This window comes from Thalia democratica, unplaced genomic scaffold (assembly GCF_965202585.1).
Source record: "Thalia democratica unplaced genomic scaffold, ktThaDemo2.hap1.1 HAP1_SCAFFOLD_365, whole genome shotgun sequence".
Lineage (NCBI taxonomy): Eukaryota > Metazoa > Chordata > Thaliacea > Salpida > Salpidae > Thalia > Thalia democratica.
Window position 1 is genome coordinate 60,994 of NW_028139441.1, and position 15,321 is coordinate 76,314.

Sequence of the window (15,321 nt, forward strand, 5' to 3'; positions counted from 1 at the left end):
TTTGTATTGTTTATTGAACGACAAAAAATGCGCCATTAAGTTCGGTCCAAGGACCTTGTGTACGAATATAAATTAGTAAATAAAGAAAATGTAAAAAAATATCGGGTGGATTTTGAATGCGGGTGGATTTTGCGAGTATGCCGAAAATTTTACGTAATTTTCAAGAAATAAACTTAAAGTAGTAGTACTCTCGCCGTGTAAGAATGTTTGAATTGTAAAGTAAATTTTGTTTATGTGCTTTAGCGCTAACTTGTTTAAATAAATCAATCGAATCACATTACTTAAATTAGTAATAAAAATCCCCTAACATTTTTAACTTACAATATTTCTAGCTGTTGAAAATACAATATTTCAAACAATGCTTAAAGTATTAATTTGTTATTGTGTTTTTTTTATTTTAAAATTTATAAAAATTTCTAATCATAAATGTCAACATAATTTTTCTATTTATTTTATTTTGATAAAATTAAGCATGATGTAACTTACTTGCTTAAATTAAAAAGAAAGTAATCTTATAGATTAGAGGTTGTAATATACAGCCTATGGGCCAGGTCATACTTGCCAGCATGTATTAAATTAGCTCAAAAACATTTTGGTAAAAAAACTAAACAATATTTAGATTTTACTAAAAAGACCTATAACAAGAATTATTCTAAACTGCTTTAGGTATTTGGGTCTAAAGTTTTGATCTAGTGTCCAAGAAACTTTTAAAAACTCAAGCATAAGATAGTTTAAAAAAATAAAAAAACTTTTTATTAAATTACTTTTCTAGTTTACTATTCTAGATTACTATTCTAGATTACTACAAGGAGTATATTAAATCACTACTAGAGCTTAGCTACACAGCTTTTATAGTACATTAAGTTTACATTTTTTTACAGTTTAAACAGTTCAAAATTATATAAGCCAGGGTGGTTGTTTTACTTATAAAAAATAGAAAATTGAACAATTTATAAATATGAGATGACTAAGTTTAGATAAGGACAAAAAAAACTACAAGAAAAAGTATTTCGTTTTATACTTAGTTTTTTAATTATAAAACATATTTAAAAGAGCATTACAGTGTCCTTTCAGTAATTTTGTTCTGTTGAAAGCATTTTTCTACGTTAAGTTTAATTTACTATTAAAAAAGGGACAAGAAAACTTGTACTTTAGAACCCTGAAAGAAAATAAGAAAGCCTAAAAACATTCTTAAAATCCAGTGGCTACACTGGTAAACAAATTGACATTATTTTGATGTTTAAGGGCTGTTTTTTTGTTAAAATCAATTGTATTGAAGTTTAAAAAAAGTTTTTTTGTTAATGTAAAACAAACTTTTGATATAACTATTGAGTTTAGAACAAATTAATAAGACACAGTAATCTATCCACTAATAGGAGATTGATAATTAATAATTTATTATTTTTGAGAATAAAAAATTACTCAGTTTCACCGCAGAGCAGATTTTCAAATTGTAAATCTGCTCTGCGGTGAAACTGAATAATTGTTTATTCTCAAAAATAATAAATTATTAAACTTTTGATATGCCTTATGTTTTGTGACCTATAATAGTTTAAAGAAAGGTTTTGAATCTATTTATAAAATTCCAATAATTTCATTTCTATTGTACTTTTCACAATCCACACTTAACATTAAAAAAAAGTTTCAGTTAAAAAGCAAAGTAAAGCAAATTAAAAAAAATAAGTTTCTAAACTAATGATCACAGTGGTTCCTAAAATAAATTAGCTATTTAAAAATGTTAGGTTTCATTACATATTTAAAAGTGCACTACAAACAGGTTAAATAATAAAGTTATGGAAGAAGGTGACAATAGAGTAAAGCTTGTCAATAATCATATATGCTGTCACTTCCAACAAAATGTTTCTGTGAAAAGCTATTTAGGATATAATCACTTGCAAAATTTTCTCAATAGTTCTGATTGTCTCACTCTTGTTGCTAATTGGGATTCAAGAAATGAAAAAGTAGAACTTAGTGAAAGCGTCGTAAGTTTTTTTAGATAAGAACAATCATTTCCTATTAATAATTCAGAACAAATACTTTTAAGATAAAAGTTAAAACAAAATTTTAGAATCCAGTTTTCACAAGCAAAACATATCATCTAAACATACTTTCTTGATTAAAAATAACCTTGTTGTTTAACTGATTTTACGATGTAAATTTTGTTTGAGTTATTTAAGACACTATTTCCTTAATTATTAAATTCCCAAAAACATGGTAAGTTTGAGATTTTTATACTAGAAACTTAAAAAAAAAAAAAAAAATTATCTAATTTTCCTTGGAATGTAATAGATGTTTAACTAATAAAATAACTAAGTAGAGCTAAAAGAAATTTAATTTGTTATAAATAAAACACTCTACTATGTAATGTCAATACAACTTTTGTAATTATGTTTTCTACAGTTAAACAGTATGTATAGTTAAAATTTCTTAATTTATTTTATTATTTGTATTATTAAAACTAGAAATAATGAGTCCATATTTTGTACTCATTAACTTTTAAGTTGTTATATAAATAAATATATCTTAAACATAACATTATTGTTTTATAAATTAAACTTGTTGAGCAATAAATCAATAATAGATCATTATTGTTTTTAAACAACAGGCAAATAATGGTTCTGTTGGCCAGCAAGTAGTATTTTTCAAGCTTAAAGAAATAGAAATTACAGATGAAAATTTTCACACAACTGTATGTGTGACTTCAATGCCTGATCCTTTAAATGGGTTGTATCACAGTGTAAAAAAGGTATTTATTTCTAATCTAAAATTTTTCCAGTTAATAATCCAGATAGTTGTTTAAAAGTTATTAATTGAATAATAAATCATGCAGTTTTTTTCTGATTTTTAAGTTGTTATTATTAAATTAAATCTTTACATGAAACTGTTACTTGAATTTTTGCTATTTGTTTTATATTATAGTTTTATTTTAATAGCAAAAAATACTAGTTAAGTATAGTTTAATAACAACAAAATAATGCATATAATTTAGTATGCTCAATAGTTTAAATAAATTCACATTGTTAGATTTTGTATAGTCTTTACTAGATTTTTTTTGATAGATGCTTAATATTTTTAATACTGCACAAAATTTAACTGAAACAAAAACTAACCAAGTTTTATAATTTTATATAGAGTAAGATTTTGCTTTATGTTTTGCTTATGTTTTTATTGTTTGTTTTTAAAGCTTTGTGTATAAATAATTTTATATTGCTGTACTGATAAATATTTAAAAAACAGTCTTTTTGGTTTTATTGCGCATTTTTACACACATTTAAATTAAGTGATAATTCAAAAAATTTTGTAATAAAAAAATAATTTCTATATTTTAATTCTAACTAAGATGTAAATTTAAGCATGTTTATCAAGCTTTTATATGAAGCAACTGTTTGCTAGCATTGATCAGTGACGTCAGCAATCAGCATTGTCTTTTGCTGTTTTTGCAGCGTTTAATACTTTGTTATTAGGCAAGACAGCTGATACGCTCGTATAGAATACAATCAACTAAAATGACCTGATGATCAAATTGGTATGATCAAACCTTATGTTAAACTTGAGCTTGTCTCACTGCATACAAAGGTCCAGGCTTAGACTCTGTAGACTTTTGCCAATGTTTTGTAGATTGTATTCAATTTAAGCGTACCAGCTGTTTTGCCTAGTGGACAATGTACTAAACGTTGCACTGCAAAAGACAATTCTGACGTCACTGATCAATACCAACAAATGGTTGCTTCATGTGAAAGCATAACAAACCATTTGTAAATTGATGACTGCAGGTTTTAATATTGTGACAGACTGATAAACCCTGTTAAGGACAAAACCGGTCTAAGTCTACCTAACCTTGTGGTTTGATGATTGAATTAGTATGGTCCAATTTTGTGTTAAACTTGAGTTTGTCTCACGCAAAAGTCCAGGCTTAGGCTCTGTATACTTTCTGTTGATGTTTTCATTGAGTAAATCAAAATAGATTTACTCATAAAGGTAGCTGTATAACAGCAGATACTTAATATGGGTAGCTATCAAATTAGCACAAGTGTACAAAGTTGCACAAGGGCACAAAATTGCACAAATATACATTTGCACGCCGGTACGAAATTGCACAACGATAAAATTGCAAAAAGTTAAAATTGTACAAAGGGTCACTTTTGCACAAGCAGACAATTTTGCACAAAGACATTTTTTGAATTTTTTATTTATTTTTATTCTTTTTTTTTTTTAATACTTTATTTTTTACTATCACTCTTACCCTTAACCCTTACCCTCGGCTGGTAACTTTTTTTGTATTTTTATCAATTATAATTATTTTTTTTATTAATTGATTTTTATTCTATTTATATTTTAATTTTTATTATCACTCTTACCCCTAACCCTTACCCTAGGTCAGAACTTTTTTTTTCTTTTTGATTTTTCTATTGATTTATCTTTCAGTTTTTAATTTTTATTTTATTTTATATATATATTTTCTGTTTTTTTTTTATCTTGTGCAAAATTGACCCTTGGTGCAAAATTGTCTTTATGCATTTTTGTCCACTCGTGCAACTTTGTCCCTTCGTGCAATTTTGTGCCCTTGTGCAGTTTAGTCCCCTTGTGCAGTTTCGTATTTGTGCAACTTTTACCCGTTCCCACTTAATATATAGTTCTGAGTTTTAACAAATCTTTATAATAAAAACTTGATTTTAAAACATGAACAAGTATTTCATCAACATAGAATATATAGTTTTAAATAAAGATAGTGTTATAACAGTTTGTGATATTTCAGAAGACCTACTATTAGTTTTTGTTAAATCACTTTTTTAATATAAAATGTTCCAGGTTTTTGCCCCAGGCATATCTAGTGATAGTGAAAAAGTAAAAGTTGCTCCTAAAATTCCCAAACTTTTAAATGATCTAGAAAATGATCTTGGAGCTGCTTTAAGAGGTTCCACTAAATCAAAGAGTGAAGATAATGTTTCTGGTCAGTAGTTTGTTTTGTTGTTATTTGTATGCAGATTTTTATGCAGATCATTTTAAGATAAGTATTCCAAGACTAACTTTTCATTTCAAAAACTATGACCAGTAAAAAATGATAAATATTGTTTTTAATTAAATAGTTATCTTAAAACATGACTAACTTTATTTGTTCAAAAAAAGTATTTCAATCGCTTTAATTATGTACAAATAGAGCGTTATAAAAATTAGAAAATAAAGACGACTTGCAATATTATATATATTTAAAATTATTTTTTAAATTTAAATGATGAGTTCAACTTACTTTAAAGTGTTCTAGATATTTATTGTAATAAAAAGTCTTAAATTTTTGAAAATAAATTTTTGAAATGTTTAGTATTAAAATTTTGTTATAGGAAAACAAACACCTTCATTAATTTATAGCTTTGTTAAGAAATGATATTTCTATATTAGTTTAAGTTGCATTAATACTTTTGTTAATTATATGTTTAAATTTTATTTAACAATAGTAAAAACTAACTATTTTATATAAAAACTTTAAACATATAACATTTTTTATAAACTTAGAAAAACTGTTTTTTCTAGACATTAAATTAGATATTTGAGGAACTGACAAAGTAAGCAGAATTAGTTTATGATGTAAAAGTTTAAGTTAATTAATCGCTCTTTACTTGTTTTTGTGTCTAAAAATTAATCTGAGAAAATGTTTAACAACTTATTTTGCCTGTTTCTATCATCAGGAATATTTACAACAACGGATGAGTTTATGTACTGGAAAGAGGTATCTATCAACTCAATGCGTCTAGAAAATCAGGAAAGAGGTTCAGAAATATTAACTTTGTTCCAGCCAATCCAAAATAATTTAGAAAATCTAGACAACCTTTCTACTGGTTAGCAGTTAAAAGTTATGAATTATTTCAACAGTAAATAAAAAATCTTTAACATGTTTAGACAAATATTTTTTTTAAGATGTTTACTTTAAGTACATTAATTATTACTGAATGTTAATTTTTTTCAGAGGAAGTATCTGAAACATTGGACTTAGTTCAAGATGTTTTAGATGATGTATGGAAAGTGGACAATTATCAAGTATACTCTCAGATTAGAATGAGACATTTGATGCATTTAATAGGTAACTTGTTTGATGTTGGTTTTGAAAAACGGCAAATATAGGTATACTTTTTGCTACTTTGTAACCTTGTTGCTATAGTAAAAGTATCTTAAACATATTTTGTATGATTTAAGATGATGATTTTTTTTTTTGAGTCTTTCAATTTTTTTATGATAACTTTTATGTGAAATTAAACCATTACTATTTAAGGGCATAGGGGGGGGTAAACACTCTTTTTTGGTTTTTGATCTTATTTTATATAGTTTTTACTAAGCTACAAGATGCTTTTTACAGATTTTAAAAATTCAAAATAATTTTTGAGATATAGCTGGTCAAAGTCGGAGGCAACAAAAGGATCCTTATGGGAGGCACAAACTAAAACAGCAAATAACTAGAAATCACTAAAAATCTATCTCCTATTACGTTTTTTGAGATTACTACCGCAAATTTTCACGAACTGTTCCTTGCAGTATTTAAAAAATTCTGTCGGAACAAAATTTAAAAAAATAAAAGAATATAAATTTTATAACAAAAAAACAAAAAAAAACTGTTTTTTTTCGTTTATTTTTTATATAACATTTTTATTTTTATTTTTATTTTTAAATTCCTTCCGACAGAATTTTCTAAATATATCAAGGAACATTTCCTGAAAATTTGAGGTAGTTATCTCAAAAAACATAGGAGAAGATAGATTTTTATTGAAATAGTCTATTTTTGCTGTTTTAGTTTGCTCCTCCCATAAGGAACCTATTGTTGGCTCTGACTTTGACCGGCTATATCTCAAAAATTATTTTGAATTTTTAAAATCTGTAAAAAGTATCTTCTAGCTTAGTAAAAACTATATAAAATAAGACCAAAAACCAAAAAAGGGTGTTTACCCCCATGCCCTTAATTAATTTGTAGTAAATGCTATTTAGAAACCACAAAAAATAAAAAGTAAATAAATAAAATGTACTGTACACTGTCAGTTTTTTGATATACGTTTATTTTTTTCTTCGATTAGTTGTTTTTAACCTCATCATCAAGAAAATTCTGTGTTAAAATAGTTTTGTTTTTATTTTGTTGACAAAAACGAAAAAGATAAATTCATTAATGTTGGTTTTATGTAATTTTAATTTGAGTATATGTGAAGTTTTTACGCAATGTAAAATAACTTTTTCTATACATCTTTTATTTATTTTATAATATTTTAAACATGTTGGTTTTAAAAAACTTCAATAAATAATGTACATTATTAAGTTTTTAGTAATTTTTGTCAATCTGTTTAATAGTTATTTTGATGTAATTTTAACACTTTAAAATAGTATTTTTGTCTTGTTACAGATAGTAATAAATACAGGTATTTTATAAATATGAACATACTTGAAAATTGCTAGAAATTTTTTATTAATATGTATATAAACTAAACATACATAGTCCATTGGTTAAAAATAAAAGTTTAAATTAGAAAGATTATTAAAATGATTAGTGTTATAGTCTAACATGTGAAGTATATAAAACAATCTAGTTTTATAATGTATTAAACCAATATTTTGTTAAAGTTACATGCAATTTAAAAACATTTTTAACTTGATCATACTTTTTAAAGCTTTTCTCGATGCATTATTAAAATTTTCAGTAAAGCATGTTTAATAAGAAATATTCATGACCTGCTTTTATTTAAAAAATAGGTAATAAACTGACTTCTGACATGATTATAATCTTTAAAAAAGTAGTAAATGATCAGGGTGTATCTTATTAAAACATAAATTGTTATGAAAGAAAAAGTTCTTCGAATAATTATATTTCAATCATTAAAGTATTAGTTATAACTTAAAATTTATAGTCTTCTTTGGTTTTTTAGGTTGTGACTGTTTAACCAGTATTATTAACTATATAAAAATGATTATAAGTGTACTGAAATAGGTTATTTTTTTAAATTCTATTGTAATGTGGATAATCTTTTTCTTGGCCAGTTTTATGTATTAAGTTTGTTAAATTTTTAGACTACTAAATAAAAAAATATCAGAAAAAATATATCGAATATACTTATTGCTTTCTCTTGTTTAAATTATTGTTTTTTCAATTATCCCTTATATGAGCATTGTTCCAGAATTTTTTTCTTTAATGTGATTTTTTATACTGTGAAACTGGAGAATTTCAAGCAAATTAATATTCATCTTTCATTCAAGTAGCTATCACAAGTGCTAACTGCTTTGAACAATAAATTTTCGTAGGAATGAGCTGATCACATTTGCACGCAACCGACTACTTCATTCCGTCACTTCCGTGTGGGAAGGAGATTTCATAGTTTTCAGGGAAGTCCTCATGGGCCAGGCCTCGTTGCTGAGGAAGTGGGTGGACATTTGTGGATCTCTCACGGGAAGAATGTGGAGCCTTGGGTCCGAGAGAGAGTGGAGCGGAGAAAAAGCTGATTGCACCGAAGTGAAAATTGCATTAGAAGAATTAACGAGGTTTCGGTTTATTTATTGTAAATTAATAGTTGTTGTTTTGTTATAAACGTTTGTTTATTTACACGTATTAACATTTTAAAGTGTTTATATATTATTTTATTTTATATTTTAACTCGTACTTAAATATATCTAATTAAGATATTGAGATTTAAAAGTAGATTGCTAAAATTAAACATTAAAAATAAACTTATTTATTAACAACAAGTTTAGTTTGACTTTAATTATACTGCTACATTGAGCATAGATAACAAAGATATTTTCTGAAAAAAATGCTCATAAAGACAGAGTCCTTTATTAAGTTAAAATGGGTTTACAAGTTTATTTTTATTTTGTATTATTATTTAGTTATGTATATTTATCATTATTGAAATTATTTGTTTAAAACTTTAGATCAACAACTCATTTATTTTAGCAGTTTATGTATAAATGTTTTACGTTCTTAAATATAACAAAATAAATGATTGAAAAAAAGGTTGTACAATTAACATAGTTATTTTGTCTGTATAAAAAAATAAACAGTAACTATATTATAACAGCAAAGACAGACGTGTCTATTTAATTATTTTATATGTTATTTCTAACAGAAAGTAATACATTATTTACAAGTTTATTAAATCTCCATCCATAGTCGAATAGTTTAGTTTCTAATTAATATTCACAAATGTACCAAATTTGTAATTTAAATTTTGTTTAAAAGACTTTAAATAGGCTTTCAAAGGCTAAATTGTTGAAAATTAGGCCATAAATTTCATTATTTGGTTGTAAATTTATACTAATGATTAATTAATAACTTTTCTAAGACTTACTGAAAGGTGTGACCTCAACTAAAAACAAATTGAATAAAAAATTAAATACAAAAAGGATTGAAAAATGTCTTTAGAAATATTTATGTACTGTATTTGTCGTCAAGCTTGTTTTGAATTGTTTATCACATTAAATGATATCAATTTGAGTTTTTTAGTTTTGGTTTTCTTAGATTTATTTTTTTAATTAATGATCACTTAGTATTACAGTTGTTACCGCAAACTTAACTATTAGTCTTTATAAATTCAAAGTAAAATAAGTATTACTTTGTACCAACTATTTTTCAAGTTTTTAAATGATTAATAAGATTACTAGTCGAGAAATGTCTAAAGTTAATTTTCATATAAAACACAACAGATATTGGAATTGCGAACCGTTCACCAGCAACTAAGCTACCACCTTTCAAAACAGGAAAAAAATTCTCATAACATTGATGGGTTGCTCAGTAAAACGTTCAAGGAAATTCCGCAAAACCAGGTGAGTATGGTTTATTAAAAGTGAGTTTTAAGTTGTACACAGTAATATAGTACGTTAAAGATAATTAGTTTAGTTAAATTTTTTAGTTTTGTATTTGAAATATCAGAAGCTATATAAAATGACGATTTCAATTATAAAGATAGAGTTTATCTATGTTTATGTTTTTATTGAGTTATTAATATTTGCTTTATATTTTAAACTTGCAACATATGGAAAAATCTTATGTTCAAGCATAATTTTTGCTAGTTTTTGTTACAATTTAATTTCTATTTGCAATCACAGTAACTTTTATTAATTTTTTATTTTAAAGTTTTATATTAAACTATTTCGTTTACTATATGTAAGCTATTATCTTCAATAACAGGTATATTTTAAATTTGTATAATAAAGTTAATAACTTCAAGTTGTTGCAATGCAATCGTTACACAAATGAGAAATGGAAAAGTTGTACGAGCAACTACGAGAGACTGATGATACCTGCAGAAAATTGTGTGGCAGAAAAACTAAAAAATATACTCAACCCATCTAATAAGAAAGTAATGCCTAGTTAAATGTATGCAACAATATTTGTTCTTATCAAAATTAGAAAAAATTGGTAAACTAAGATACATTTACGGTGAGTACAAGACTTCATCTTTTGAAACAGTTTTAGTTAATTAAAAAACAAACAAAACAAGCCAATTTTGATTAAATAAGTTTTTAACAAAGGTAAATAAGAAACTAATTTAATATTTAGAGTTTGGTTATGTATTATTACATAAACTATACACAGATAAATCAGCAGATTGATGGTTTTGCTCGTTACAAGAAACTTATAAAGCGTCCACTAGTGGCTAAACATCTGACCAATGAACGTATGAGCTTGCTCGCCCAACTTAAAAACCATGTTAAGGTTTGTATGACAAATTAGAATATTAGAATGTACCCACTTGTAAGTTAATTAAAAAACACAAACCTTTGAATGAAAGAAAGTTAATAACTTTAAATAGTTATTAGATCTGTTGAGTAAAAATATATTTTACTATGTGATGAATATTTTAACTAAGCATTAAACTACTGGTACAAGATTCAATTATAACTGCTATTGGCTTTTCAAATACAACTGTTAGTATATCAATTTATTTTTACTATTTATTTTTGTCCAGAATAATTTTTTTGTTTTCAAAATTTATAGCAAACAGTAAGTATTTCAAGTTTTATGATACTTTTTTGTTTTTTTAATTTGTTTTATCTGCAAGACTTTAAAGATCATTTCAAAAATTAAAAAAAAGTAGTCACTTCACGGTGGACCTGCAAGTACAAATAGAACAAAAAAAGTTTTAAATTGAAAATTAGTGATTAAACTTGTTTTTTATTAAGCTAATCTAGACTTAAAAATCTGTTTATATCTAAATATATGACGCGAGATAATCTAATGTTTTTTTTGGTCTAATGAAATTTGATAACACTCATATTAAAAAACAACATAAACTGAAAAAAAATCAAAAAGGGCTTAAACATAAAATTAAATTTTGTTTTTTACATAGTTTTGAAAATATATTTTAGAATTTTGTTTACTAAGTCTTATTAATAATTTAGTTTTTTTTTTCAAAAATTTTAACAGAACATTTTTTTTTTGCACCTTTTTTGGTCTGAGTCTGGTAAACGTCCAGATACTGTAAGAATTTAATAATCAGAGGTTAAAATTCTTTTGTATAAATAAAACATATGGCTTTGTTGAAGTAGTATTAACAGCTGACAAAAATTTGATTATATTTATTTTTCCAAAAGTTAGTCAAAGTAACCAGTTTTGTTTTATATTTAATTTAAATAAAGCCCGAAATATGTAATTTTATAATTATCAATATTTTTTGTTTAATAAATACTAATAATTTATGAGCTGTTATGACAAAATCATTAATCTATAAGTTAAATATATTTTATTTAACACGAGAATAACATGTAGCAAAAAGTCTTAGAAAGCGACTATTTTGAGTTTGATCACTTATGATCTAGTGCGATTTTTCTATTTAGCTTAAAGAAATGTTTTGTTAATCCTTAGGCTAATTAGATTTTTTTTTAAGATTATAAATTTTTGACTTCTTACAGTTTTTTAAAATTAATAAACTCCTAGTTCATGTTCAGTGCGTTTGTTTCGACTGTGCTGTGCAGTTTCTTAGAATCATTTTTATTTTGTATAAAACTTTGTACTTTTCACAAGAACATCTGTAATGTCTGCAATTCATGCCAATGCTTAACTATTTGTTTACAAACAAAGTTCTGATAAATAATACATTAGGAAAATCAAAAACAAACCTCTATAAATTTGTGTAAATAATTATGATTAAAAACATTCATATAGTTTGATTAATTTATACCTTATCTTTATTTCAATTTATTTTTTTATGGATCGTTATAACTGTTTTTTGATATTTTCATTTATAGAACATAAAAGGTGAGTTTCATCAAAAATTTCACTATGAAGGTAGTAAGAAAATACGGGGAAAAAACTTGTCTGAAATCGTAGCTAACATTCTGTGGGTGAGACAACTAGAAGGCAAAGTTAGTTCTTTTTAAATATACTACTACTTTTGAAAATAATTTCTACTATTTTATTATACTTTTCAAATTATAAACATTTAAAAGTTTCATAAAACTTTAAGCAGCAATATTTTTTTTGAAGAAAACTTTTTTGTTTTTGTTTTTAAGAATATCAAAACTGTAGGTATCTGATGTAGTTGCGCAAGGGTCTGAGGTGTTGTCCGACTTGGAAGGATTCAGTGAGTTTAAAGACACCTGCCATGAAACCATCGAAGAATTGCAAGAGTTTCGACAGGATTCCTTCCAGCAGTGGTCTGAAGAAATGCTGTCCTCGCTTGACGACCCGAACAATCCTGTGAGGTAATAAAAAAGCTATTCTTATCTACAGATGTTTTACTGTCTATCATAATTTTAAAATAAAAACATGTCAATAATGCATAACCGTAATAATTTTACTGTTTATTTTATTTTAATATTTGTTTCTGTCTATTAAAAATCTGATTAAATTAAGAATAACAAGTGAGTTTTTTAACTTATATGTTATTGTTAATATGTAAGTTTACATATAACCTTATTGTTATGCTGTAGCTTGCAAAAAAGCAGTAGAGTGATGGAATTGAATCACAAAAGTGGTCGTTTGATCGTGCAATACAGTGGACAAACTGTTTCGCTGTTGAGAGAAGTGAGAATTCTGGCGGGAATGGGTCATAGAATACCCGCCAAATTGCAAAAAGCTGCTCTTGTTGCTAACAAGTTTTATAAGCACGCTGTTGTTCTCAAACAGGTTTATATATGCTTAAATTGATTTGCATGCATTAAACATTTACAGGGTTTAATCTAAACAGTAAGTTAGAACTATTCTAAATTGTTAATTGATAAATTCAAACACTTAAGCAATATATGTTCTTGTTTTTTGATTTATTTTATACAATAAAAAATACATTATACTAAATATGACAGGTTGCGCACTTGTATAACACAATAGACCAGCAAATGATTGCTTCACAGCGACCTCTTATGTTAGAAAGTGCTTTAAATTTCGAACGAATTATAAAAAACCCAAATCATGACAACTATAAGGTATATTTAATGTCTAAAGTTTTATTTTACAATTCGAACATTATACTTCATAGTTTATTAAATCTTTAAACTAAACGGTTGTATTTTTGTCAGCTAAAATGTATATTTTTTTAATGCTAATGTGTTTTATTATATTATTTTGAAAAGAATAATGGCGGTAAAATTCTGGTAACTTGGGAAGAGCCGGATGAATTGGAGAAGTACATCGCAAAGCTTCACAAGGCTGCCGAAATACTGACCAACGAAAATAGGAAGTTAAGGAAACAACACGGCATCATATGTGGCAAAGTTTAATGCTTACTATTTATTTTTTAATGTTAGTAGTAGAAAAATTTCTTGCTTTTGCTTTTTGAGGGACACTGTAAGTAACACATTAAAAAAATGTTTTATTTTTTTAATTCGTTTTTTTTTTCTGTTTCTATTTTAATCATTAAATTACTAAAAAGTTTAAGGGCATAGGGGGGGGTAAACACCCTTTTTTGGTTTTTGATCTTATTTTATATAGTTTTTACTAAGCTACAAGATGATTTTTACAGATTTTAAAAATTCAAAATAATTTTTGAGATATAGCCGGTTAAAGTCGGAGGCGACAATAGGTTCCTTATGGGGGGCGCAAACTAAAACGGCAAAAATAGACTATTTTACTAAAAATCTATCTTCTCCTTTGTTTTTTGAGATAACTACTTCAAACATTCAGGAAATGTTCCTTGATATATTTAGAAAATTCTGTCGGAAGGAATTTTGAAAAAAATAAAAAATAAAATTTTTATATAAAAAATAAACAAAAAAAACAGTTTTTTTTTTGTTTTTTTGTTATAAAATTTTTATTTTTTAATTTTTTTTAAATCTGTTCCGACAGAATTTTCTAAATACTGCAAGGAACATTTCCTGAAAATTTGAGGTAGTTATCTCAAAAAACGTAGGAGGAGATAGATTTTTAGTGATTTCTAGTTATTTGCCGTTTTAGTTTGCGCCTCCCATAAGGATCCTATTGTCGCCTCCGACTTTAACCGGCTATATCTCAAAAATTATTTTGAATTTTTTTAATCTGTAAAAAGCATCTTGTAGCTTAGTAAAAACTATATAAAATAAGATCAAAAACCAAAAAAGGGTGTTTACCCCCCCCTATGCCCTTAAATACTTGCACATATTTTTGTTCAAACTTCTATCATTTTTACAAGTTGATTATACTATAAATAAATTTGAACTTTTTAAGTTATCGTTTTATAAACTGGTAAAAAAGTTTTAAATCCAAGTTTACATACAACATAAAGTTTCTAGCTTATATTTTGAAATAATTTTTTTTATTTTAAGTTTTTACCATTAGTTTCAACATGGCTAGTAAAGTAGCATGCGTTTAAATATCTAAAAGAAGACAGTAACAAATAACACTAAACTTATGTTTATAAAGTGTCATCTGGCATAAAATATAATTATATTCTTAATAAGGGTTCTCAGTATATTAATCCCACTATATTTTTCTAAGCGTTCCAATTTTACTTTACTTTGTTCTTAAACTTGCTACGGTATTTCTGAGGTCACTGACAAGGGCTTAGTTTAAAAACTCAGTATGTCTTGTTTCTGGAAGCAGGTTATAGGCAGTTTCCTAGCTTTTTCTTGAGAGTATACCCCAAGTTTTTTTTCCATTTATCTGTCAAAACATAGTTGCCTGTTAGCAATTTATTATTTACTCTGAATTTTATCAAAGCTTAAAAAGTTTTGCTCAAAATATTTATGCTGTTTATTTAAAAATTAGTTTTGTATTAGTCATAAGTTTGTTGTATGTTTTTGTTATATGTCAAAAGTGGTTACTTTTTTCAAAAAGTTTTAATTACTAGTTTTGTTATGATAAACTCCAGAACGGATTTAAAATTAAACTTTGAACTAAAACAATGATCTGTAGGTAGTAGAGCTCATGTCAGTGGATCTCAT

The 15,321-nt window shown here is 25.7% G+C and overlaps 1 protein-coding gene across 1 annotated transcript; it reads left to right on the forward strand.

The window, feature by feature from the left end:
• Positions 1-1,793: 1,793 nt before the first annotated feature.
• On the forward strand, positions 1,794-13,677 carry LOC145846262 (cytoplasmic dynein 2 heavy chain 1-like; the record flags this gene model as incomplete). Its single annotated transcript, XM_082953140.1, has 14 exons — positions 1,794-1,982; positions 2,606-2,746; positions 4,810-4,951; positions 5,685-5,834; positions 5,963-6,083; positions 8,272-8,479; positions 9,670-9,789; positions 10,194-10,325; positions 10,562-10,681; positions 12,214-12,330; positions 12,494-12,669; positions 12,898-13,093; positions 13,270-13,389; positions 13,537-13,677. Coding segments are annotated over exons 1-14 (2,073 nt in total), but the record flags the coding sequence as incomplete, so codon positions are not given.
• Positions 13,678-15,321: the final 1,644 nt, after the last annotated feature.